Genomic DNA, 27660 nt, shown 5'->3' on the forward strand with positions numbered 1-27660 from the left:
CAAAAAAATTGAGCCCTATAAAACCAGTGTAAAACCAGTAGACTTAAAGGGTGCTCCACCCCTAGACATCTTATCCCCTCGATCGCTGCAGGACCTGATGTTCGTTTAGAGTGCTGGGTACGGGGGGGGGGGGGGTCGTGTCACGCACGGCCATGCCCCTCTTGACCTCTCTCCACGTCCCCTCAATGCAAGTCTATGGGAGGGGGCGTGGCAGCGCCACGCCCCCTCCCATAGACTTGCATTGAGGGGGCGTTCCGTGACGAGGGGCCTGGCCATGACATCACGACCTCCGCCGCCCGCACCCAGCGTCCAGAACAAAATGTTGAATGCTGGGGGCAGCGGAGCACCCCCTTTAAAGGGGAACTGCACCTGTAAAGGTCACTCATAGCTCCGACCTCAGGGACTGTGGTAATAACCAGAGCAGTATTTTAGCAGCTAAAAGCACACAAAACAATGATGGAGAACTCCCTAACCGGCCAGTACGTGCTCATAAATATGACGGCTACCTATCCGGGGATCTCTGTGAAATCCAATCACATTTGAAGGGTAATACTCCTGAACACGGGCCCACTCCGGCCCCTGCACACTACTTGGAGGGCCCTAGTTTTATAATCTATCCATCTATAAAATCTATTATAAGTGGGCTGTACCTGATCTGGGGCTGAATCTCCCCTTTAGGCTGTGTTCACACATTTCAGTTTCACTGCAGTACTGTTGTGGTATTGCATAATCACAGTAAAAACAATGCCATACTGCAATAAAACCGCAATGCAACATGTGAACACAGCCTTAAATACTTGTACCTAGATGATGAATCTGCATGCCTAAGCCTAGAATGATCCTTACCTCCAATATCTATGTACTGGATATACTAGACCAGTGTGCTGGGCCCAAGGACAGCACATCATTGTATCCTTATAAATTACAACCATACCACAGGTGGAGCAGTGTAGCACTGCATCCAGCAGGCGGAACAGAACAGTGTTAGGCAGGTGGAGAAATGCAGCATCCAGCAGGTGGTGCAGCACAGCACTGCATCCAGCAGGTGGTGCAGCACAGCACTGCATCCAGCAGGTGGTGCAGCAATCTCCAACACTATGCATAGCCAGAAAACTCTACCTGACACATTCCTGGTGGTCCACAATCTTACAGCATAATCATCTTACAGTTTTGGCATTTGGTCCATGGTGCTTGTACCTTTAAATTAATTTTAAAACACATAATTCACTTTTTCTTTTAAAAATAAAATCTGACCTGTAATCCTGATACAGTATTTAAAAAAAAAAAAAAAAAAAAGGTCCCTTCATCACCTCCATAAGTCCTGACAGGCAATGCTTCCAGTGTGTATACTGACAATAAAGTACTCGCTTATAAACGGTCTACCCGCAGCGTTAGACAGAACATTGGGGTCATGTGCAAACCCAGGGTATTCCTGGGCGAGTGCAGAAGTCCGGTGTCTGAAATGTATAAATAAAAATAAAAGGCAAAAAAATGTAAACATAAAAAAAATCCTGAATGTCTGGAAGAGATGGCGGGGACACAGCCAGGAGTACAGTCTGTTCTGCCATCGTTTCCTAGCATCAAATGGAGGGAATGTCACCCCAGTAGTACCTTAATCCCATCCCACCCCCATACTTTGGGCCCGCCCACATGGGCAGGGCTTAATCTTACTTCCTGTCCATGTGGGCAGGGCTTAATCATACTTCCTGTCCATGTGGGCAGGGCTTAATCGTTCTTCCTGTCCATGTGGGCAGGGCTTAATCGTTCTTCCTGTCCATTGTGGGCAGGGCTTAATCGTTCTTCCTGTCCATGTGGGCAGGGCTTAATCCCGCTTCCTGTCCACGTGGACAGGATTTACAACTCACTCCCACCCACATGGACAAGGCTTATTTTTAGTCCCCGCCTACATTCCTCCCCTCCCATAGGCTGTGTGGTCTACAGTTCTGCTCCCCGCACTAGCTGCATTTGGCCCCGTTACCCAACTGACACAGGCAGCATTCAGCTCCATGTCACCATCTCTAAAGGCTGCAACGCCGCTCCAGCAGAGACTATTTGGCTCCGGTCCCTTAATAAGCCAAGCTTATGTTGGCCCTTTAATCCCCCTATCCAGGATTTGGCTTAATCTCCCTTCAAGCACAGGTTGCTTGGTCCACACATCCCTCTTCAATCCCAGACTTTTGTTGGCTTCCCCGTCCACCTTCGGGTGGGGCGAGTCTCCTCCTTTACAACGTTGGGGGGGGGACTGTGGGGGTCACTGGACCGGATTCACAACCAGAACTTTGCACTGGCGCTTTGCAATTTTATCCAGAGACAGAGCAGCCCGCTCAGGAGGCAAATACAGCGGTCGACCCAAGGGGGATCCCACAGGTGGGGTAATGGCACGCCGCTCCATCACACTTCCGGTCCTGCAGAGGGGACACAAACAGTAAGACACAAAGAATGTCACCACGAAGCCCCTGTAACCAACTAATCTACTACGACAATGGTCAGAATGGTCTTGTGAGGACATATATATTTTTTTTATTCCTTAAGTCACATTCATGGCCGTAAATGTTGTCACCCCTGAAATTTTTCTAGAAAATGAAGTATTCCTCACAGAAAAGGATTGCAGTAACACATGTTTTGCTATACACATGTTTATTCCCTTTGTGTGTATTGGAACTAAAGCAAAAAAGGAAGAAAAAAAAGCAAATTAGACATAATGTCACCAAACTCCAAAAATGGGCTGAACAAAATTATCGGCACCCTTTCAAAATTGTGGAAAAATAAGATTGTTTCAAGCATGTGATGGTCCTTTAAACTCACCTGGGGCAAGTAACAGGTGTGGGAAATATAAAAATCACACCAGATAAAAAAGGAGAGAAGTTCACTTAGTCTTTGCATTGTGTCTGTGTGTGCTACACTAAGCATGGACAACAGAAAGAGGAGAAGAGAACTGTCTGAGGACTTGAGAACCAAAATTGTGGAAAAATATCAACAATCTCAAGGTTACAAGTCCATCTCCAGAGATCTAGATTTGCCTTTGTCCACAGTGCGCAACATTATCAAGAAGTTTACAACCCATGACACTGTAGCTAATCTCCCTGGACGTGGACGGAAGAGAAAAATTTATGAAAGATGTCAACGCAGGATAGTCCGGATGGTGGATAAGCAGCCCCAAACAAGTTCCAAAGACATTCAAGCTGTCCTGCAGGCTCAGGGAGCATCAGTGTCAGGGCTAACTATCCGTTGACATTTAAATGAAATTAAACGCTATGGAGGAGACCCAGGAGGACCCCACTATGGAGGACACCCAGGAGGACCCCACTATGGGGGAGACCCAGGAGGACCCCACTATGGAGGAGACCCAGGAGGACCCCACTATGGGGGAGACCCAGGAGGACCCCACTATGGCAGGAGACCCAGGAGGACCCCACTATGGAGGAGACCCAGGAGGACCCCACTATGGAGGAGACCCAGGAGGACCCCACTATGGAGGAGACCCAGGAGGACCCCACTGCGGACACAGACATAAAAAAGCAAGACTATATTTTGCCAAAATGAACTTGAGTAACCAAAATCCTTCTGGGAAAACGTTTTGTGGACAGAAGAGAACAAGATAGAGCTTTTTGGTAAAGCACATCATTCTACTGTTTACCAAAAATGGAATGAGGCCTACAAAGAAAAGAACACAGTACCTACAGTGACATATGGTGGAGGTCAGTGATGTTTTGGGTTGTTTTGCTGCCTCTGGCACTGGGGGCCTTGAATGTGTACAAGACATCATGAAATCTGAGGATTACCAATGGATTTTGGGTCGCACTGTACAGCCCAGTGTCAGAAAGCTGGGTTTGTGTCTGAGATCTTGGGTCTTCCAGCAAGATAATGACCCCAAACATACATCAAAAAGTCCCCAGAAATGGATGGCAACAAAGCTCTGGAGAGTTCTGAAGTGGCAGCAATGAGTCCAGATCTAAATCCCATTGATCACCTGTGGAGAGATCTTAAAATTCCTGTTGGGAAAAAGCGCCTTCCAATAAGAGACCTGGAGCAGTTTGTAAAGGAAGAGTGGTCCAACATTCCGGCTGAGAGGTGTAAGAAGCTTATTGATGGTTATAGGAAGCGACTGATTTCAGTTATGTTTTCCAAAGGGTGTGCAACCAAATATTAAGTTAAGGGACCAATAATTCTGTCCAGACCATTTTTGGAGTTTGGTGACATTATGTCCAATTTGCTTTTTTTCTCCTTTTTTGGTTAAACTCCAATAAACACGAAGGGAATAAACATGTGTATAGCAAAACATGTGTTACTGCAATCCTTCGGCTGTCCGGGCATGCTCGGAGTTTGTTTTGCAACAGCTGGAGGCACACTGGTGTAAGATGTAACATTATAACATTGTAAATATGTATGTACATGTAGTCTCTGTCACAGTCATATAGTTATATCATTTATATAGTGTCTATGGAGAAATAGAATAGATAGCTCCTCTGTATGCATCTCCCCAGAGGGTTGGTATCACTTACCTGATGAGCTGCCCACGAGGAGGCTGCTGGTGAGAGAAGGACTGTGACCTCCCTAGAGCGCCCCCCTGCTGCTGTCTTTCTAGGTCCCTCAGGGCAGGGCTGCTGGGACTACTCCTACGTGAGACAGGACGAGCGTCCGGAGGGGCCTGAGACACACTGGCTGTGAACTGCAGCTTCAGCTTCATATGCTGACTGAGCTGTGAGGAGCAAAGGAGAGAGGTGACACCAGCGTCTTCTATCCAAATGTCAGCGTGTCCTCATCCTGTACCCCCCAAGTGTCCTCATGCTGTACCCCCCCAAGTGTCCTCATCCTGTACCCCCCCAAAGTGTCCTCATCCTGTACCCCCCCAAAGTGTCCTCATCCTGTACCCCCCCAAAGTGTCCTCATCCTGTACCCCCCCAAAGTGTCCTCATCCTGTACCCCCCCAAAGTGTTATTCTCCTGTACCCCAAGTGTCATCCTCCTGTACCCCAAGTGTCATCCTCCTGTACCCCAAGTGTCATCCTCCTGTACCCCAAGTGTCATCCTCCTGTACCCCAAGTGTCATCCTCCTGTACCCCAAGTGTCATCCTCCTGTACCCCAAGTGTCATCCTCCTGTACCCCAAGTGTCATCCTCCTGTACCCCAAGTGTCATCCTCCTGTACCCCAAGTGTCATCCTCCTGTACCCCAAGTGTCATCCTCCTGTACCCCAAGTGTCATCCACCTGTACCCCAAGTGTTATCATCCTGTACCCCAAGTGTTATCATCCTGTACCCCAAGTGTCATCCTCCTGTACCCCAGCACGTTTGTTTGGGTTCTGTGGGGTAACATTATGACACATTTCTCACCTCAAACAGCCCGGCTTTTAATGCCATGAATGTGACGCCGATGGTGACGGAGCTTCCTTTGCGACAGAAGCCCAGACTATTAATAGGGGTGTAACACACAACGGCCTCCTGTGCTGCTTGTGTAACTCGCCGCTCCTCTTCTGACAGACATCTACCTGTGAGAAGAACATGACATATTATACCAGCTGCCTCCCTCTTCACCACCACAATTCATACACTGTATGACACTCACCACCCGCTGCCATGTTGGTATCTGGGGTCCAGACCAGTCGGACAGCCAGGAAGTCCTGCAGATCATTCAGCAGAGTGTATGTAACACGAAACGGGGTGTGTGTCTGTACCGGGGAGTCACAGCGCGCCGACATCACAAACCGCGGCCGCTCCAGGCGAATACTGGGGAGCCTGGAAGGAAAGGAAGCAATGAGAATGCAGGGGAGTTACTGCTGGCGCCATCTACAGGCTCCCAAGGTCATTAACCTGTTGAGGACACAGAGCGTACCTGTACGCCCTGAGTCCGCTCCCTTTCTATAATGCCGGGCCGCGCAGTGGCCCCACATCATAGCGGATCAGCCTCTAACAACGCCCGGGACCCATGGCTAATAATGCGCGGCACTAAACGTGGTGCCGCGCGCTATTAACCCTTTAGACACAGCGTTCAAAGTTGATCGCTGCGTCTAAAGTGAAAGTAAACTACCCCCGGGTAGTTCAGTCACCTAAACTGGCAGAATCAGTGATCAATATTATCCTATGGTATAACAATGATTGATGTAAAAGATCAGTGTGTGCAGTGCTATAGGTCCCTATGGGAGCTATAACATTTAAAAAAAAAAAAAGTGACTTATTTTTTATAAAGATCATTTAACCCCTTCCCTAATAAAAGTAAGAATAACCCCCCTTTTCCCATAAAAAAAAAACAAAACAGTGTAAATAAAGATAAACATAAGTGGTATCTCCACGTGTGGAAATGTCCGAATTATAAAAATATATCGTTAATTAAACGGTCAATGGCGTACGCGCAAAAAAATCCCAAAGTCCATAATAGTGTATTTTTGGTCACTTTTTATATCACGAAAAAATAAATAAGAAGCGATCAAAAAGTCCGATCAATACAAAAATGGTACCGATAAAAAATTCAGATCACGGCGCAAGAAAATGAGCTCAAATACCGGCCCGTACTCGGAAAAATAAAAAAGTTATAGGGGTCAGAAGATAACAATTTTAAAACGTATTAATTTTCCTGCATGTAGTTATGATTTTTTCCAGAAGTGCGACAAAATCACCTATATAAGTAGGGGATCATTTTAATCGTATGGACCTACAGAATAATGATAAGGTGTAATTTTTACCAAAAAATGTACTGTGTAGAAACGGAAGCCCCCAAAAGTTACAAAATGGTGTTTTTTCTTCAATTTTGTCGCACAATGATTTTTTTTCCATTTCGCCGTGGATTTTTGGGGTAAAATGACTGATGTCACTGCAACGTAGAATTGGTGGCACAAAAAATAAGCCATAATATGGATTTTTAGGTGCAAAATTTAAAAAGTTATGATTTTTTAAAGGAAAGGAGGAAAAAACACAAGTGCAAAAACGGAAAAACCCCTGGTCCTTAAAGGGGTACTCCGCCCCTGGCATCTTATCCCTTATCCAAAGGATAGGGGATAAGATGTTAGATCGCTGCGGTCCCGCTGCTGGGGACCCCGGGAATCGCCGCTGCGGCACCCCGCTATCATTACTGCACAGAGCGAGTTCGCTCTGTGCAGCAATGATGGCGGGGTGCCGCAGCAGTGATCCCTGGGGGCCCCAGCAGCGGCCCCTAGGGGCGGAGTACCCCTTTAAGAGTTAAAGACTTACTTGTAATGGGTGTATATTCCAGATGTAAATGGCAGCTTTGGGGTGGACCAGTGAATTATAGCGATTAAAGGAACCTCCAGACCCTAAGGAAAAGAAAAAAGAAGGTAAAGACTGTGGATGCCCAAGACAGGTACAATTTATTATCACTCAGATGTTCTCTATCAGATCAATAAAAGCCTTTGGCTGTCCGGGCATGCTGGGAGTTGTAGTTTTGCAACAGCTGGAGGCACCCTGGTTGGGAAACATTAGAATAAAGTAAGTCTGGGTTCACAAGGTGCGTTTTTTTTCCAACTTTTTTAATCGGGTTTTTAAAGGGGTACTTCGGTGGAAAACATTTTTTTTTTTAAATCAACTGGTGCCAGAAAGTTAAACAGATTTGTAAATGACTTCTATTAAAAAATGTTATCCTTCCAGTACTTATTAGCAGCTGTATACTACAGAGGAAATTCTTTGCTTTTTGAATGTCTTTTTTGTCTTGTCCACAGTGCTCTCTGCTGACACCTCTGTCCGTATCAGGAACTGTCCACAGCAGGAGAAAATCTCCATAGCAAACCTATGCTGCTCTGGACAGTTCCTGACACGGACAGAGGTGTCAGTAGAGAGCACTGTGGACAAGACAAAAAAGCAAAAAATGTCCTCTGTGGCATACAGCTGCTAATAAGTACTGGAAGGATAAACATTTTTTAATAGAAGTCATTTACAAATTTGGAAAAACTTTCTGGCACCAGTTGATTAAAAAAATAAAATAAAAATAAACAGATAAAAAAGTTGGAAAAAAAGGCACCTTGTGAACCTAGACTTACTCTATCCCAATGTTTCCCAACCAGGGTGACTCCAGCTGTTGCAAAACTACAACTCCCAGCATGCCCGGACAGCCGTTGGCTGTCAGGGCATGCTGGGAGTTGTAGTTTTGCAACAGCTGGAGGCACCCTGGTTGGGAAACACTGGCTTAGGTGCTGCTTTTTTTTTTTTTTACACACTGTGAAATATGCATTGAATGGAGCGCAGTCAGTTTAGATTACACAGGATTGTCAACGTTGGATGCTATTGTAACAAACCTCCAGCTACATTTTCCCATTCACTGACAGCCAGCGGGGATCTTGAACTTGTGAGGTCTGAAAGGCTGCTTGCTTTCTAATATGTGAGACTACTAGAGATGAGCGAACTTACTGTAAATTCGATTCATCACGAACTTCTCGGCTCGGCAGTTGATGACTTTTCCTGCATAAATTAGTTCAGCTTTCCGGTGCTCCTGTGGGCTGGAAAAGGTGGATATAGTCCTAGGAGACTCTTTCCTAGGAATGTATCCACCTATTCCAGCCCACCGGAGCACCGGAAAGCTGAACTAATTTACGCAGGATAAGACATCAACTGCCGAGCCGAGAAGTTCGTGACGAATCGAATTTACTGTAAGTTCGCTCATCTCTAGAGACTACTAAAAAATAAAATGCTTGGTACATAACTGCTCACCTCTTTGGCATCCTCCGGGGGGCGCTCTCCTGTTTGCAGCTGGAAAAGGAAATTGTGCTCCTCCAGGGAGCAGAGCATGCTGGGTAACTGGGATGAGCAGCTGTGCAGGCGCAGGAAGGAGGCCACGCTGACATCTCCTGACTGGTGACTGAACAGAGAGAAGAGAACATGTTACACGTGAGGGTCCGTGTGCGGTCCTAATAGTCACAACTCAGTCACCCACACGGGGCTCTAGGAAGCTGAGGAGCTGTTTGATGACGTCCTCACCCATCCCCCTTTGGATAGGGGATAAGATGTCTAGGGGTGTGGGGTACCCCTTCAAATCAACTGGTGCCAGAAAGTTAAACAGATTTGTAAAAAGGAGCGACAATGGGATTTTGGAGAGTGAATTTTTCTGAAATGGTTTTTGAGGGGCATGTCACATTTAGGAAGCCCCTATGGTGCCAGAACAGCAAAAAAAAAAAAAAAAAAAAAAAATAAACACATGGCATACTATTTTGGAAACTACACCCCTCAAGGCACGTAACAAGGGGTCCAGTGAGCCTTAACACCCCACAGGTGTTTGATGACATTTCGTTTAAGTCAGATGTGTAAATGGAAAAGAAAAAAATTTCACTAAAGTGCAGTTTTTTCCCCAAATTTACCATTTTTACAAAGGGTAATGGGAGAAAATGCCCCCCAAAATTTGTAACCCCATCTCTTCTGAGTATGGAAATACCCCATTTCTCTCGAGTAAGGAAATACCTCATATGTGGATGTAAAGTGATCTGTTGGTGCATTAGAGGGCTCAGAAGGGAAGGAGCGACATTGGGCTTTTGGAGAGCGAATTTTGCTGAAATGGTTTTTGGGGGCATGTCACATTTAGGAAGCCTGTGAAGGGTGTAGTTTCCAAAATAGCATGACATGTATTTTTTTTTTTTTTTTTACTGTTCTGGCACCATAAAAATAAAAATACATGTCATGCTATTTTGGAAACTACACCCTTCACAGAATTTAATAAGGGGTGCAGTGAGTATTTACACCCCACTGGCGTTTGACAGATCTTTGGAACAGTGGGCTGTGCAAATGAAAAATTAAATTTTTCATTTTTACGGACCACTGTTCCAAAAATCTGTCAGACACCTGTGGGGCGTAAATGCTCACTGTACCCCTTATTACATTACGTGAGGGGTGTAGTTTCCAAAATGGGGTCACACGTGGGTGTTATTTTTTTTTTTGCGTTCATGTCAGAACCGCTGTAACGATCAGCCACCCCTGTGCAAATCACCAATTTAGGCCTGAAATGTACATGGTGCGCTCTCACTCCTGTAGTTCGTCCGCAGAGCATTTTGCGCCCACATCTGGGGTATTTCTGTACTCAGGAGAAATTGCGTTACAAATTTTGGGGGTCTTTTTCTCCTTTTAAAAGTATATAGCAACACCAGCATGTTAGTGTAAAAATTTTTAATTTTTTTTTACACTAACAAGCTGGTGTAGCCCCCAACTTTTCCTTTTCATAAGGGGTAAAAGGAGAAAAATCGCCCCAAAATTTGTAGTGCAATTTCTCCCAAGTACAGAGATACCCCATATGTGGCCCTAAACTGTTGCCTTGAAATACGACAGGGCTCCAAAGTGAGAGAGCGCCATGCTCATTTGAGGACTAAATATGGAATTTGCAATAGGGGCGGACCCGGTTACCTACAGTAAAACCCTACAGCAGTGTTTCCCAAACAGGGTGCCTCCAGCTGCTGCAAGACTTCCAGCCTGCCAGGACAGTCTATGGCTGTCCGGCAATACTGGGAGTTGTAGTTTTGCAACAGCTGGAGGCTCCCTTTAGGAAACACGTATGTGACTTTTTTCATTTTTATTTGGGGGAGGGACGGGATGTGTAAGGGGGTGTATATGTAGTGTTTTACTTTTTTGTAGTGTTTTTAGGGTACAATCTCACAGGCGGGGATTCACAGTAAGTTTTCCGCTGGGAGTTTGAGCTGTGGCGGAAAATTTGCCGCAGCTAAAACTTGTAGAAGGAAACCCACTGTAAACCCGCCCGTGTGAATGTACCCTTTACCCTGTACATTCACATGGGGGGGGGGGGGGCACCCCAAACCTTCAGCTGTTACAAAACTACAACTCCCAGAATGCACTGTAGTTTTACAACAGCTCTAGGCACACTGGTGGGTAACCACTGAGTTAGAAAACAGATTCTAGCTCAGTGATTCCAACCAATGTGCCTCCAGCTGTTGCAAAACTACAACTCCCAGCATGTACGGTCTGTCAGTGCATTCTGAGAGTTGTAGTTTTGCAACAGCTGGAGGCAAACAGGTTGGAATCACTGAGTTAGGAAACAGACTCTAGCACAGTGTTTCCCAACCAGTGTGCCTACAGCTGTTGCAAAACTACAATTCCCAGCATGGCCAGACAGTCAGGGATGCTGGGCGTGTAGTTCTGCAATATCTGGCCCTTCATACGTTGCAGAACTACAACTCCCAGTATGCCTGGACAGTCTGGGAAAGACTGGGGAAGAACAGTTTGGAGACAGCTAAGTAGTAGCCCTCCAGATGTTGCAAAACTACAACTCCAAGCATGCCCAGACTGTCCAGGCATGCTGGGAGTTGTAGTTCTGCAACATATGAAGGGCCAGATATTGCAGACCTACATGCCCAGCATCCCTGACTGTCTGGGCATGCTGGGAATTGTAGTTTTGCAACATCTGGAGGGCTACAGTTTAGAGACCACCTTATAGTGGTCTCCAAACTGTGCCTCTTCAGATGTTGCAAAACTACAACTCCCAGCATGCCCAGACAGTCAGTGCATGCTGAAAGTTGTAGTTTTGCAACATCTGGAGGACCACAGTTTAGAGACCACTACGCAGTGGTCTCCAAACTGTGACCCTCCAGATGTTGCAAAACTACAACTTCCAGCATGCCCAGACAGCCTTTGGGAGTTGTAGTTTTGCAGCTTTTAGAAAGCCACAGTGAAGATCACTTACCGCGATCTTCACTGCAGCCTTCGCTGCCGCCGCTGCTCCGTGATGCCACCTCCGCTGCCTCCACCGGTCCGGGTAAGTCGGGCCATGTCCCCCCCCTCGCCGCCCGTGTTCCCCCGCTCTATACCGACTTCCGATCGGTGGCCGGAGCGGGGGAAATGACACTAACCCCCGATCCGGCCACCGATCGGAAGTCGGTACAGAGCGGGGGAACACGGGCGGCAAGGAGTTAAGGACTCGGACAAGTTAATTTTTACGTTTTCGTTTTTTCCTCCTCGTCTTCTAAAAATCATAACTCTTATATTTTCATCCACAGACTAGTATGAGGGCTTGTTTTTTGTGCGACCAATTGTCCTTTGTAATGACATCACTAATTTTACCATAAAATATATGGCGCAACCAAAAAAAATACTATTTGTGTGGGGAAATTGATAAGAAAACCGCAATTTTGCTACATTTTGGAAGGTTTTGTTTTCACGCTGTACACTTTACGGTAAAATAGACCTGTTTTCTTTATTCTCTGGGTCAATACAATTAAAATGATATCCATGATTATATACTTTTCTATTACTGTTGCGCTTAAAAAAAAACGCAAACTTTTTAACCAAATTAGTATGTCTAACATCCCTCTATTTTGCTGACCTATAACTTTTTCATTTTTCCGTATAAGCGGCGGTATGAGGGCTCATTTTTTGCACCGTGATCTGTAATTTTTTTTAATCAATTTTTTGAGGAATAAAATGATAAAATGTTATAAAAAAAAGCAGCAATCATTAACGTTGTATTTTAATAGTTCGGATATTTACAAATGCGGCAATACCAAATATGTTTATTAAAAAAAATATTATTTTATTTTATTTTTTTACACTTTTTGGGGGTAAAATGGGGAAAAAGGGACAATTTAAATTTTTATTGGGGAGGGGATTTAAAAAAAATGTTTTTACTTATTTATTTTATTTTTTTAATACTTTTTATGTCCCCATAGGGGACTATCTATAGCAATCCTTCGATTGCTTATACTGTTCAGTGTTATGTATAGGGCATAGCACTGATCAGTGTTATCGGTGATCTTCTGCTTTGGTCTGCTGGATCTCAGACCAGAGCAGAAGACGCCGGGAGACGGACGGAGGCAGATGAGGGGACCTCCGTCCGCCATTACAAATGGTCGGATCGCCGCGGCAGCGATGCGGACGATCCGATCAAGCATTTTTCTGACCGCACTATCGCAGACGCCGTGATCAGTATTGATCACCGCATCTGAGAGGTAAATGGCAGACATCTGCATGATCGCGGATGTCGCCGTTAACGGCGGATCCCTGGCTGCTATGATCATGTACAGGACATAAATTTACGTCCTGGTGCGTTGGTACCACCGCACCAGGACGTACATTTACGTTTTGCGTCGTTAAGGGGTTAAAGGGGTATTCCAGGAAAAAAACTATTTTTTTTATATCAACTGGCTCCAGAAAGTTAAACAGATTTGTAAATTACTTCTATGAAAAAAAAATCTTAATCCTACCAGCACTTATCAGCTGCTGAAGTTGAGGTGTTCTTTTCTGTCTGACCACAGTGCTCTCTGCTGGCACCTCTGTCCATTTTAGGAACTGTCCAGAGCAGGATAAGTTTGCTATGGGGATTTGCTCCTACTCTGGACAGTTCCTGAGACAGACAGAGATGTCAGCAGAGAGCACTGTGGTCAGACAGAAAAGAACTCAACTTCAGCAGCTGATAAGTACTGGAAGGATTAAGATTTTTTTAATAGAAGTAATTTACAAATCCGTTTAACTTTCTGGAGCCAGTTGATATAAAAAAAAAAAAATACTGGAATACCATTTAATATCCAAGATTAAACGCGTTTCGCTGCGCATGCGCAGCGAAACGCGTTGCATCTTGGATATTAAAGTTACGTCTTATCCTCCTTGTCCATCAGGTTTCCGTCAGCGTCTTGGTGAGCCGGACGTATCTATTGAAGTCTCCTCCTAGTCGAAGGGCAGCAGACGGACCCTACTCTAAGCCTAAACCATTGTTGTGTAGGAGTTTACACAACCCCCCCCAGGGTGAGCGGGTTACCTGGTTTAATCTGGTTTTACCCTTTGTGGCGCTTGTTTCTGTGTTCTTGGATGATTACAGTGTGAGAGGAAACATGGCGCACAATGCTGGTACACCACTGCAGGCGTCATCACATCCACTTACCAGACATTGTCCACAAGGAGCACCGAGCCGTCGGGCATGACGGGCAGGTAACTGGCATTGAAGTTGGGGAGTATCTGTACATCCCGAATACAGAGTTCATCCTGAGAGGAAGTGTTCAGCACTGAGGGAAGGGAGAAATACGGGGTGAGGGCAGATATACGACCCGGTCACCACCTTCACTGCCCCCCCGACCTTTATCGCCAAGATCTCACCTTTCAGAGCTGTGAGGTGTTTCCCGGACACGTTGATCTGACGGCACCTGAGGGTGGGAGGTGGGAGCACGGTGAGGAGGGTACTCACTATGAGAGAGAAGAGAGGTTAGTCAGGAGGAAGCAGGGGGCGCTACTGTTATAATAGGAAACAAGGGGGGGGGGGAAGAGCCATGGAAGAAGGAAGTAGGACATGACATGGAAGAAGGAAGTAAGAGACATGGAAGAGGAAGTAGGACAAGACATGGAAGGAGGAAGTAAGAGACATGGAAGAAGGAAGTAAGAGACATGGAAGAGGAAGTAGGACAAGACATGGAAGGAGGAAGTAAGAGGAAGTAGGACAAGACATGGAAGAAGGAAGTAAGAGGAAGTAGGACAAGACATGGAAGAAGGAAGTAAGAGACATGGAAGAAGGAAGTAAGAGACATGGAAGAGGAAGTAGGACAAGACATGGAAGGAGGAAGTAAGAGGAAGTAGGACAAGACATGGAAGAAGGAAGTAAGAGACATGGAAGAGGAAGTAGGACAAGACATGGAAGGAGGAAGTAAGAGGAAGTAGGACAAGACATGGAAGAAGGAAGTAAGAGACATGGAAGAGGAAGTAGGACAAGACATGGAAGGAGGAAGAGGAAGTAGGACAAGACATGGAAGGAGGAAGAGGAAGTAGGACAATACATGGAAGAAGGAAGAGGAAGTAGGACAAGACATGGAAGAAGGAAGTAAGAGGAAGTAGGACAAGACATGGAAGAAGGAAGTAAGAGACATGGAAGGAGGAAGTAGGACAAGACATGGAAGAAGGAAGTAAGAGACATGGAAGAGGAAGTAGGACAAGACATGGAAGAAGGAAGTAAGAGACATGGAAGAGGAAGTAGGACAAGACATGGAAGGAGGAAGTAAGAGGATGTAGGACAAGACATGGAAGGAGGAAGTAAGAGACATGGAAGAGGAAGTAGGACAAGACATGGAAGGAGGAAGTAAGAGACATGGAAGAGGAAGTAGGACAAGACATGGAAGGAGGAAGTAAGAGGAAGTAGGGCAAGACATGGAAGAAGTAAGAGGAAGTAGGACAAGACATGGAAGGAGGAAGTAGGACAAGACATGGAAGAAGTAAGAGGAAGTAGGATAATACATGGAAGAAGGAAGTACAATGGGGATCAAAAGTTTGGGCACCCCAGGTAAAAATTTGTATTGATGTGCATAAAGAAGCCAAGGAAAGATGGAAAAATCTCCAAAAGGCATCAAATTACAGATTACACATTCTTATAATATGTCAACAAAAGTTAGATTTTATTTCCATCATTTATACTTTCAAAATAACAGAAAACAAAAAAATGTCATCTGCAAAAGTTTGGGCACCCTGCAGAATTTATAGCATGCACTGCCCCCTTTGCAAAGCTGAGACCTGCCAGTGTCATAGATTGTTCTCAATCATCATCTGGGAAGATCAGGTGATGTCAATCTCAAAGGTTTTAAATGCCCAGACTCATCTGACCTTGCCCCAACAATCAGCACCATGGGTTCTTCTAAGCAGTTGTCTAGAAATCTGAAACTGAAAATAGTTGACGCTCACAAAGCTGGAGAAGGCTATAAGAAGATAGCAAAACATTTTCGGATGTCAATATCCTCTGTTCGGAATGTAATTAAGAAATGGCAGTCATCAGGAACAGTGGAAGTTAAAGCAAGATCTAGAAGACCAAGAAAAATATCAGAACAGCTCGAAGGATTGTGAGAAAAACAATTCAAAACCCACGTTTGACTGCACAATCCCTCCAGAAAGATTTGGCAGACACTGGAGTTGTGGTACAATATTCCACTATAAAGAGATACTTGTACAAATATGGTCTTCATGGAAGAGTCATCAGAAGAAAACCTCTTCTACGTCCTCACCACAAAAATCAACGTTTGAACTTTGCAAATCAACATATAGACAGGCCTGATGCATTTTGGAAACAAGTTCTGTGGACCGATGAGGTTAAAATTGAACTTTTTGGCCGGAATGAGCAAAGGTACGTTTGGAGAAGAAGGGAAACAGAATTTAATGAAAAGAACCTCTGTCCAACTGTTAAGCATGGGGGTGGGTCAATCATGCTTTGGGGTTGTACTGCAGCCAGTGGCACAGGGAACATCTCACAAGTAGAAGGAAAAATTGATTCAATAAAATTTCAGCAAATTTTGGATGCTAACTTGATGCCATCTGTGAAAAAGCTAAGAGTTAAAGAGAGGATGGCTTCTACAAATGGATAATGATCCTAAACACACCTCGAAATCCACGAGGGATTACATCAAGAGGCGTAAACTGAAGGTTTTGCCATGGCCTTCACAATCTCCTGACCTCAACATAATTGAAAATCTATGGATAGACCTTTAAAGGGGTACTCCTCCCCTGGCATCTTATCCCCTATCCAAAGGATAGGGGATAAGATGTCAGGTCGCCGCGGTCCCGCTGCTGGGGACCCCGGGGATCGCTGCTGCAGCACCCCGCCATCATTACTGCACAGATCGAGTTCGCTCTGTGCGTAATGACGGGCGATACAGGGGCCGGAGCAGCGTGACGTCATGGCTCCGCCCCTCATGACATCACGGCCCGTCCCCTTAATGCAAGTCTATGGCAGGGGGTGTGACGACCACCATAGACCTTCCCATAGACTTGTATTGACGGGGGCGGGCCATGACGTCACGAGGGGAGGAGCCGTGACGTAACGATGCTCCGGCCCCTGTACTGCCCGTCATTACGTGCAGAGCGATCTCGCTCTGTGCAGTAATGATAGCGGGGTGCTGCAGCAGCGATCCCCGGATTCCCCAGCAGCGGGACCCCGGCGATCTGACATCTTATCCCCTATCCTTTGGATAGGGGATAAGATGTCTAGGGGCGGAATACCTCTTTAAAAGAGCAGTGCGTGACAGACAGCCCAGAAATCTCAAAGAACTGGAAGACTTTTGTAAGGAAGACTGGGAAAAGATACCTCAAACAAGAATTGAAAGACTCTTGGATGGCTACAAAAAGCGTTTACAAGCTGTGATACTTGCCAAAGGGGGCAGTACAAGATATTAACTCTGCAGGGTGCCCAAACTTTTGCAGACGCCATTTTATTGTTTTCTGTTGTTTTGAAAGTGTAAATGATGGAAATAAAATCTAACTTTTGTTGACATATTATAAGAATGTCTAATCTGTAATTTGATGCCTTTTGGAGATTTTTCCATCTTTCCTTGGCTTCTTTATGCACATTAATACAAATTTTATCTGGGGTGCCCAAACTTTTGATCCCCACTGTAAGAGGAAGTAGGACAAGACATAGAAGGCGTAAGACAATGTGGATAAGGCTGCATTCACACCACGTTTTTACAATACAATTCCCATATCAGGTTTTTGATGAGAAACGGATTCCTCGAAACCTGACTAAACTATATCAAAATGTGTGTACAAAAATTAACTCCTATACGGTTTGAAAAATGTTGTTGGTTGCATCAATTTTTATATATATTTTTTTAAAGTATCCGTTTTTAACTTTTCAATACATTCGGCGTGCACTGCGCACGGTCAAACTCAAAAATCCTATTGCGCAAAGCGGATGGAACCGTATGCAAATACGGTTCTCATTGACTCCCATGTTAAAGGAACCGTATACGGTTTCAATACGGTTTTTCACCCGGACAAAAAAAAAAAAAAAAACATGGAAGGCTACAGTTTTAGGTATAGGAAAAAAAAATGGACAAAACCGTACAAGAAGCAAAAAGTACACAACCTGATGCATCGTTTGGCATAGGTTTTCCATGGAGAGTCAATGCATACAATTTTCAATATGGTTCCATACGTTTTTCAATTTGAAAACGTATACGGAACCTGTACTGCAAAAACGTGGTGTGAACCCGGACTAACAGATGGAAGAAAGAGTCGGTAAGACATGGAAGGAGGTGGAAAGAGGGGGCGAGACAAGACATGGAAGATAAAGTGAGACGGACAACACGTGGCAGGAGGAACAAAGAGTGGACAAGACTCAAAAGAACAAAGAAATAGGGGTAAAGACAAGACATGGAAGGAGGAAGAACGAAAAGGAAGGATGAGACAGAACCAGAAACGGAAGGAGGAAGAACGAGAAGGAAGGATGAGACAGAACCAGAAACGGAAGGAGGAAGAACGAGAAGGAAGGATGAGACAGAACCAGAAACGGAAGGAGGAAGAACGAGAAGGAAGGATGAGACAGAACCAGAAACTGAAGGAGGAAGAACGAGAAGGAAGGATGAGACAGAACCAGAAACGGAAGGAGGAAGAACGAGAAGGAAGGATGAGACAGAACCAGAAACGGAAGGAGGAAGAACGAGAAGGAAGGATGAGACAGAACCAGAAACGGAAGGAGGAAGAACGAGAAGGAAGGATGAGACAGAACCAGAAACGGAAGGAGGAAGAACGAGAAGGAAGGATGAGACAGAACCAGAAACGGAAGGAGGAAGAACGAGAAGGAAGGATGAGACAGAACCAGAAACGGAAGGAGGAAGAACGAGAAGGAAGGATGAGACAGAACCAGAAACGGAAGGAGGAAGAACGAGAAGGAAGGATGAGACAGAACCAGAAACGGAAGGAGGAAGAACGAGAAGGAAGGATGAGACAGAACCAGAAATGAAAGGAGGAGGAAGAACAGATGGAAATGAAGGACCAGAAATGAAAAAAGGAAAAAAAGAGCCAGGACTAGATATGGAAGGAGGAGGAAGGGGAAGAGGAGAATAAAGATAAAGAGGACATGATACAAGTCTGCCAGCATGGAAAGGGTCGTATTTTCCCCATGTAATGTAGACCTGTAAGTTGTTCCCGCTCACATGAATGGACGAGATATGCAGGAGAACGTGATTGGGTCCCTTGTGGAAACGCTGCCATACATGGTGGGAACTCTCCGCCTGCTCCGGCACATTCAGGGACATGTATATCCAAATACCTGACACCTTATTATATTTTCTAGTCTGAACTCGTGACATGTTGTGTTGAAACCAAATGAGGAAGTAAAGGAGACCACAGGAAATATGTCTTCAGTGAGAGATGATAACCCCTACCCTGCCCCCACCCCTCCACTATACTGTCATATACACTCACTGGGAATAAAACACCCGAGAAATGTGGGATTAATGCAAAACATAGTTATGTCTCAGACAGATATGGAAGTTATTACGGATTCATTATACCCTGGGCCCTTTACTGACCTTAAAGACATTCTGCAGTTGACAGACAGAAAGGGGTGCATCATGGGACAGACAAGCAGGATGGTTGTTTTGGTGAATGTGAGGGGGGCAGTGAGAGCACCTACATGTAAGAACAGGCTCCGGATAATCAGACAGACCCCGTCTCTTTATTAGTTCATTAGACCCATCCCCCATCTCTTCTTTATACGTCCCCATCTCTTCATTACTCCCCCCTGTATGATCAGAACCTGTACGCCTCCATGCCGACCGGATCTCCGTATATTGTATCCAAGCTAGAGGCGCCCAACAGGGTACAGGAGCCTTCTTGGTGCATTATTTACCTTTGTTAATGAGTATATACAAGTGTATATGATTATAGAACAGCAAAAACTCTGCAGTGATGTCTCAGGATAACTTTCTTATCCATTTAAAGTGAACACATGCATTAGGTCTTGTGACCTATGCACCTCAGCTGCTGCAGAACCTCTCTTTAAAAAAGGGTGAGTTTTTTCTTGTTGATCAGTACACAACACAAATCTTCTCAAAAAGGGTTTATACTATGAGGGTGCACAGTAGCTGGGGGGTATATTATAGGGGTGCACAGTAGCTGGGGGGTATATTACGAGGGTGCACAGTAGCTGGGGGGTATATTATAGGGGTGCACAGTAGCTGGGGGGTATATTACGAGGGTGCACAGTAGCTGGGGGGTATATTACGAGGGTGCACAGTAGCTGGGGGGGTATATTACGAGGGGGCACAGTAGCTGGGGGGGTATATTATGAGGGGGCACAGTAGCTGGGGGGTATATTATGAGGGGGCACAGTAGCTGGGGGGTATATTATGAGGGGGCACAGTAGCTGGGGGGGGGATATTATGAGGATCCACAGTTTCTGTGGAGCATTTTGTAAGGGTCCACAGTAGCTGGGGGGGGGGTATATTATGAGGGGGCACAGTATCTGGGGGGTATATTATGAGGGGGCACAATAGCTGGGGGGGGATATTATGAGGGGGCACAGTAGCTGGGGGGGGGATATTATGAGGATCCACAGTTTCTGTGGAGCATATTGTAAGGGTCCACAGTAGCTGGGGGGGGTATATTATGAGGGGGCACAGTAGCTGGGGGGTATATTTTAAGGGGGCACAGTAGCTGGGGGTATATTTTAAGGGTGCACAGTAGCTGGGGGGGGTATATTACGAGGGGGCACAGTAGCTGGGGGGGGGTATATTACGAGGGGGCACAGTAGCTGGGGGGGTATATTACGAGGGGGCACAGTAGCTGGGGGGGTATATTACGAGGGGGCACAGTAGCTGGGGGGTATATTATGAGGGGGCACAGTAGCTGGAGGGTATATTTTAAGGGTGCACAGTAGCTGGGGGGTATATTTTAAGGGTGCACAGTAGCTGGGGGGTATATTTTAAGGGTGCACAGTAGCTGTGTTGCGTAATAGGACGGTGTACAGCAGCTGGGATGTATGTGAAGAGGTTTTTACAGTCGCTGGGATGCACATATCCTCTAACTGCTGCAGAACCCTTTTAGAATCAAGAGGAGTTTGAGATTAGCCCCTGACAAGACTTCTCTCCCCTGAACCCCGTCACAATCCCGAGTCACCTGACCGTTCAAGCCGACACCTAACTCTACCGCTTACACGGGTCTATGAGAAAGCTCTCCAGCATTACAGAAGGTCATGAATCACCTTGAGCCTTGAAGGTGGCCTGCTCCTCCTTGAAGATCTGACCTGGTGTAGAATTGAGCAGCAGAGAGCGGTATCCGAGGGTCTTTGCCCGAGACTGCTCAGAGTCCCTCTTCCAGACTGTGACCACTATCTGCAGGACAGAAAAGAGAGGATCAGATCGGAGCCCTGTACACAAGGGTCATCTAAAAAAAAACACTAAATCTGATAAAAAAAGGAACAATAAATATTTGATCATATTCACTGACAGCAAGCAGAAAGCTATTCAGCATGTGTATGGAGTTAGGCTGCTTCTACGTAAAACCAACCTGATTGTCAGTAGTTGATCAGAAGCCTTGACAGAGGGGCGGCTTAAAGGGGTCCTCCACCCCTAGACATCTTATCCAAAGGATAGGGGATAAGATGTCTAATTGCAGGGGTCTCGCTGCTGGGGACCCCCCCGTGATCTCCCTGCTCCCGGCGTTTGTTTAAAGCGTCGGGTGCAGCGCCGGTGGCTCGTGACATCACGGTCACACCTGCTCGTGACATCACGGCCACGCCCCCTCAATGCAAGTCTATAGACTTGCATTGAGGAGGCGTGGCCGTGACGTCACGAGCCTCTGCCCCGCATCTCCAGTCATCCGGTAACGAGTGAAGTTGCACCAGATGTCTGGGGTGCCGCAGCCGAGATCGCTGGGGACCCCCGCAACCAGACATCTTATCCCCTATAATGAAAAAAGAAAGGGGTACTTGTTATTGCTACCATATTTGCTTATATAAAACTTTTAATACATTTTTTATCACATTTTTTTTTTTAAATAAAATGTTATAAAAAAAAAAAGTACCAATTTTGGACTTTTCATTTTTTTTATTTATTTTTTTTTTTTTTTTACACGTTCACCGTACGGTATCATTAACATTATATTTTAATACGGGTAAAATAGACAGGTGAGATCGGCACTACTCAGTCTGTAAACGTGGGACAGGTGGAAAAAGGATAACTAGTTGGGCTGATTCTGTGAAACTTTGGTGGTGCTCTGACCGAATAATAAGCAGTGGTCTTGTAACAGTAGAACGAGAAAGAAGTCGGCGACTCACCGGAGCTGATTTTCAAGCAGTTTCTTCTTTATTAATACTCACATACATGGGGAGAGAAAGACGTACAAGGGGTACAGCTGTCTGGCAACGGGACCGTTTCACATGTTACACATGCTTCGTCTGGCCTGAGCTGAATAACTAACACGTGACTTTAAATACAGGTAAGGACCTCCTATTAACCTATCACCTGCTGACACGTAGTCAGTGACGGAAAAGATGGGTGGTAACTAGAATAGTACTAGTCCATCTATAGAAGTTAAAATCATGTAATACAAAACTGAGTGGAAAAATAACTTTAAAAACATGGAGCTAAATCAACTCGATCATTCAGACCCAAAGGGCCGGTTGCTTCCGTTTTTAAAATCCAATAGGTTTCTCTCTGGAGTAAATACTTGTCACGTGACAAACCTGATTTATGTTCCACTCTTTCTATTCCTGCAATGGATATGGCTTCTGGATTTGCTCCGTGCGCTTCAACTATGTGGTTAATCAGACGCGGCGCACCTTTTCGGGTACGTAAAGAATGTGTGTAACATGTGATACGGTCCCGTTGCCAGACAGCTGTACCCCTTGTACGTCTTTCTCTCCCCATGTATGTGAGTATTAATAAAGAAGAAACTGCTTGAAAATCAGCTCCGGTGAGTCGCCGACTTCTTTCTCGTTCTACTATTATATTTTAATAGTTCGAATATTTACGCCCCCGGCAATACCAAATATGTATATACAAATTTTTTTTTTTTTACACTTTTTGGGAGTGAAATAGGGAAAATGGGACAATTTATGTTTTTTATTGGAACAGGGGGTTTTCACATTTTTTAAAACTTTTTTTTTTCTTACTTTTTTTTACACTTTAATAGTCCCCATAGGAGACTATTTCTAGCAATCATTTGATTGCTAATACTGTTCAGTGCTATTCATAGGGCATCGCACTGATCAGTGTTATCGGTCATCTTCTGCTCTGGTCTCTGCTCGATCTCAGACCAGAGCAGAAGACCTGTGGAAGGCAGTGGAGGCAGGTGAGGGGACCTCCGTCTGCCGTTCTGGATGATCAGTGGAAGGCCAATCATCCATTTTAGTGATCGCAATGCTGCAGATGCCGTGATTTGTATTGATCACGGCATCTGAGGGGTTAACGGCGGACATCTGCGTGATCGCGGATGTCCTTCATTATTGGTGAGTCCCCTGCTGCGCATGATCCGGGCATCGCTCTGATGCTCGCGGTTATGTATCGGACGTAAATGTACGTCCTGGTGCGTTAAGTACCACCTCACCAGGACGTACATTTACGTCCGGCGTCGTTAAGGGGTTAAAGCAGTGTCCAGATTGGTCTTTGCACCCACTGATCAATGAGTCCTCCTGGGCAAACCTGCTGACCAATGAGACCATCGGGGTGCATCACCTGACCAAGACAGGGTACATGTGGTCACGAGACCATCCGGGGGCACACTGTCGCCAATTAAACCACCTGGGTGTGCCCACTCACCAATGAGAAAACTAGAGTGCACATGCTGACCAATAAGACAACTGGATGCACCCTCTGACTAAAGAAGCCCCTCAGGTGCACATGATGACCACTGAGCCCCCTATGGTAAACCTGCTCACCAATGAGCCATCTTGGGCATGTCTGTCAACCAAGACGACCAGTGAAATGATCGATGGGACTCCCTGTACACTGACCCCTATACAGAGGTCAAGGGTCATTATAGATTGTGATGTTTACATTCAGCCCCCCCCCCCCCCCCCCCCCCCCTTCCGTGGATTTCAGGGGAAGATGGGCACTTGCTGTCACCTGACACTTACCTTTGCTTTTACAGTAGTGGGTGGCAGACGGTCCAGAGACACGGAGAGGGGGAAGATGACCTCATCACAGGCTACTACAGGGTCAGTGACCGGCGTCTGAAAGACACAGGGAAGAAATAAGAGGGTGACAAGAAGTGACCGGAAGGAGAGCTGGAGCGGCTGATGGGTGACAGGCAGGGTAACAGAGGCGACGGGTGACAGGCAGGGCAACAGAGGCAACAGAGGCGACGGGTGACAGGCAGGGTAACAGAGGCGACGGGTGACAGGCAGGGTAACAGAGGCGACGGGGGACAGGCAGGGTAACAGAGGCGACGGGTGACAGGCAGGGTAACAGAGGCGACGGGTGACAGGCACATAAAGGGTGGCAGGTAACAGGAAGGGTAATAGGTTGGTAGGTGACCAGGTGAGATGGGGCAGAGTGATAGGTGACAGAAGGCAGGGCGAAAGGTGATGGGACTAAAGGCAAGAGGTGATAGGGGGCAGAGGGAGAGGTGACGGGGAGCAGGATAGGTGACAGAGTGAAAGTGACAGGGTGATAGGTGACAGGGGGGCAGGGTGATAGATGAAGGGGGGGCAGGGTGATAGGTAGGTTGTAGGGTGACAGGTAGGTTGTACAGAGACAGGTGAAAGGTTAGTTTTAGGGTGACAGGTGATGGTGACAGGTAGGTTGTAGGGTGACAGGTGATGGTGACAGGTAGGTTGTAGGGTGACTGGTGATGGTGACAGGTAGGTTGTAGGGTGACAGGTAGGCTGTAGGGTGACAGGTGAAGGTGACAGGTAGGTTGTAGGGTGACAGGTGATGGTGACAGGTAGGTTGTAGGGTGACAGGTGATGGTGACAGGTAGGTTGTAGGGTGACAGGTGAAGGTGACAGGTAGGCTGTAGGGTGACTGGTGATGGTGACAGGTAGGTTGTAGGGTGACAGGTGATGGTGACAGGTAGGTTGTAGGGTGACAGGTGATGGTGACAGGTAGGTTGTAGGGTGACAGGTGATGGTGACAGGTAGGTTGAAGGGTGACAGGTGATGGTGACAGGTAGGTTGTAGGGTGACAGGTGATGGTGACAGGTAGGTTGTAGGGTGACAGGTGATGGTGACAGGTAGGTTGTAGGGTGACAGGTGATGGTGACAGGTAGGTTGTAGGGTGACAGGTGAAGGTGACAGGTAGGTTGTAGGGTGACAGGTGATGGTGACAGGTAGGTTGTAGGGTGACAGGTGAAGGTGACAAGTGGGTTGTAGGGTGACAGGTGATGGTGACAGGTAGGTTGTAGGGTGACAGGTGAAGGTGACAAGTGGGTTGTAGGGTGACAGGTGATGGTGACAGGTAGGTTGTAGGGTGACAGGTGATGGTGACAGGTGATGGTGACAGGTAGGTTGTAGGGTGACAGGTAGGTTGTAGGGTGATATGTGAAGGTGACAGGTAGGTTGTAGGGTGACAGGTGATGGTGACAGGTAGGTTGTAGGGTGACAGGTAGGCTGTAGGGTGACAGGTGAAGGTGACAGGTAGGTTGTAGGGTGACAGGTGATGGTGACAGGTAGGTTGTAGGGTGACAGGTGATGGTGACAGGTAGGTTGTAGGGTGACAGGTGATGGTGACAGGTAGGTTGAAGGGTGACAGGTGATGGTGACAGGTAGGTTGTAGGGTGACAGGTGATGGTGACAGGTAGGTTGTAGGGTGACAGGTGAAGGTGACAGGTGGGTTGTAGGGTGACAGGTGATGGTGACAGGTAGGTTGTAGGGTGACAGGTGAAGGTGACAGGTGGGTTGTAGGGTGACAGGTGATGGTGACAGGTAGGTTGTAGGGTGACAGGTGATGGTGACAAGTAGGTTGTAAGGTGACGGTGACAGGTAGGTTGTAGGGTGACAGGTAAGTTGTAGGGTGACAGGTGAAGGTTGACAGGTAGGTTGTAGGGTGAAAGGTGTTGGTGACAGGTAGGTTGTAGGGTGACAGGTGTTGGTGACAGGTGGGTTGTAGGGTGACAGGTGGGTTGTAGGGTGACAGGTGTTGGTGACAGGTGGGTTGTAGGGTGACAGGTGGGTTGTAGGGTGACAGGTGGGTTGTAGGGTGACAGGTGTTGGTGACAGGTGGGTTGTAGGGTGACAGGTGGGTTGTAGGGTGACAGGTGTTGGTGACAGGTGGGTTGTAGGGTGACAGGTGGGTTGTAGGGTGACAGGTAGGTTGTAGGGTGACAGGTAGGTTGTAGGGTGAGAGGTGATGGTGACAGGTAGGTTGTAGGGTGACAGGTGGGTTGTAGGGTGACAGGTAGGTTGTAGGGTGACAGGTAGGTTGTAGGGTGAGAGGTGATGGTGACAGGTAGGTTGTAGGGTGACAGGTAGGTTGTAGGGTGACAGGTAGGTTGTAGGGTGAGAGGTGATGGTGACAGGTGGGTTGTAGGGTGACAGGTGGGTTGTAGGGTGACAGGTGGGTTGTAGGGTGACAGGTGGGTTGTAGGGTGACAGGTGTTGGTGACAGGTGGGTTGTAGGGTGACAGGTGGGTTGTAGGGTGACAGGTAGGTTGTAGGGTGACAGGTGGGTTGTAGGGTGACAGGTGTTGGTGACAGGTGGGTTGTAGGGTGACAGGTGGGTTGTAGGGTGACAGGTGATGGTGACAGATGAAGGTGACAGTAGGTTGTAGGGTGACAGGTGGGTTGTAGGGTGACAGGTTGTTACCCCCAGGGCGCCCCCCGCAGGCTGCTGCTGGCTCAGGATGGCTCTGCACCCCCGGTAGGCTCCTCCGCGCTCCCCGCCGCTCTCGTCCTCCTCCTCGGGCTCCTCCTCCCCGGGGCACACACTGGCCAGGGCAGACAGAGAGGCGGCCAGCGGGGCCCAGGAGCAGTTCTCGGCCCCCGGACTCTCCTGACATAAGGCCTCAGACCCCGCCCTGTCCTGCCCGGCCTCCCCGCCGCTCCGAAGCCGCAATACGAGCAGGAAGCGCAGCGTCTCTCCCAGGTAGAGGTGGTTGCGGCGGGGGAGGGAGCGGTACCGGCCCGGGAGGTCCGCCGGTAACACGGGACATGCCGGGAAGATCATCGAGTAATCGCACTGCGACTCCATGATGAGATCCCGGCAGGGGAGAGCAAGCGAGCGCCGAAAGATGGCGCCCAACCCCGCAGCAGTGCGCAGGGCCAGAGCGCCGAGCCTGGAGTGTTACCTAGCAACAGGCGCGATCAGCCGCCAACCGAGACCACAGCCTAGCAACACCAAGAGCCTAGTAACGGATGCTGAGGGAGGTTGTAACCTAGCAACGGTGCCCAGAGACTATATCATAGCAACGGAAGGATAGATGTGAGGGCTGGGGTATGGTATCCAACAGTATACAGTCATCTGAGCTGGGTATCTAAGCCTGTCATGTGTGATACTGTGTGCTGAGCTGGGTATCTAAATCAATCATGTGTGATACGATACTGTCTACTAAGCCGAAGTATCTAAGCCTGTCATATGTGACACTGTCTGCTGAGCCAGGGTATCTATGCCTGTCGTGTGATACTTTGTGCTGAGCTGGGTATCTAAGTCTGTCATTTGTCATACTGTGTGCTGACCCAGGGTATCTAAGCCTATCATGTGTGATACTGTCTGCTGAGCCAGGGTATCTAAGACTGTCATGTGTGATACTGTGGGCTGATTCAGGGTATCTAAACCTATCATGTCTAATACTTTCTGCTGAGCCAGGGTATCTAAGCCTGTCATATGTGATACTGTCTCCTAAGCTTGTCATGTGTGGTACTATCTGCTCAGGCTGGGTTATCTAAGCCTATCATATTTGATACTATATACTGAGCAAGGGTATCTAACCCTGTCATGTGTGATACAGCATGCTAAGCTGGTGGGTTTAAGCTTATCAGTTGTGATACTGTCCACTGAGCCGATGTATCTAAGCCTGTCATACGTGATACTATCTGCTGAGCCA

At 47.0% G+C, this 27660-nt stretch overlaps 1 protein-coding gene across 1 annotated transcript; it reads right to left on the bottom strand.

The window, feature by feature from the left end:
* Positions 1-220: 220 nt before the first annotated feature.
* On the bottom strand, positions 221-26913 carry TRAPPC14 (trafficking protein particle complex subunit 14). Its single transcript, XM_056570192.1, has 11 exons — positions 26424-26913; positions 23756-23851; positions 20882-21011; positions 14023-14109; positions 13811-13931; positions 8653-8800; positions 7183-7265; positions 5564-5733; positions 5332-5486; positions 4503-4699; positions 221-2405 (listed from the first exon to the last, which is right to left on the bottom strand). The coding sequence occupies exons 1-11, from the start codon at positions 26805-26807 to the stop codon at positions 2252-2254; spliced, it is 1725 nt and encodes a 574-aa protein (XP_056426167.1). The 5' UTR covers positions 26808-26913; the 3' UTR covers positions 221-2251.
* Positions 26914-27660: the final 747 nt, after the last annotated feature.

This window comes from Hyla sarda, chromosome 4 (assembly GCF_029499605.1).
Source record: "Hyla sarda isolate aHylSar1 chromosome 4, aHylSar1.hap1, whole genome shotgun sequence".
NCBI classification, from domain to species: Eukaryota; Metazoa; Chordata; class Amphibia; order Anura; family Hylidae; genus Hyla; species Hyla sarda.

Coding starts and splice junctions, on each gene's coding strand:
- TRAPPC14 (XM_056570192.1), bottom strand. CDS start 26,807: ATGGAGTCGCAGTGCGATTACTCGATGATCTTCCCGGCATGTCCCGTG. Junction 7,266..8,652: donor CCCCGGAGGATGCCAAAGAG/GTGAGCAGTTAT, acceptor TCTTTTCCTTAG/GGTCTGGAGGTTCCTTTAAT. Junction 4,700..5,331: donor TAAAAGCCGGGCTGTTTGAG/GTGAGAAATGTG, acceptor TGCTCCTCACAG/CTCAGTCAGCATATGAAGCT.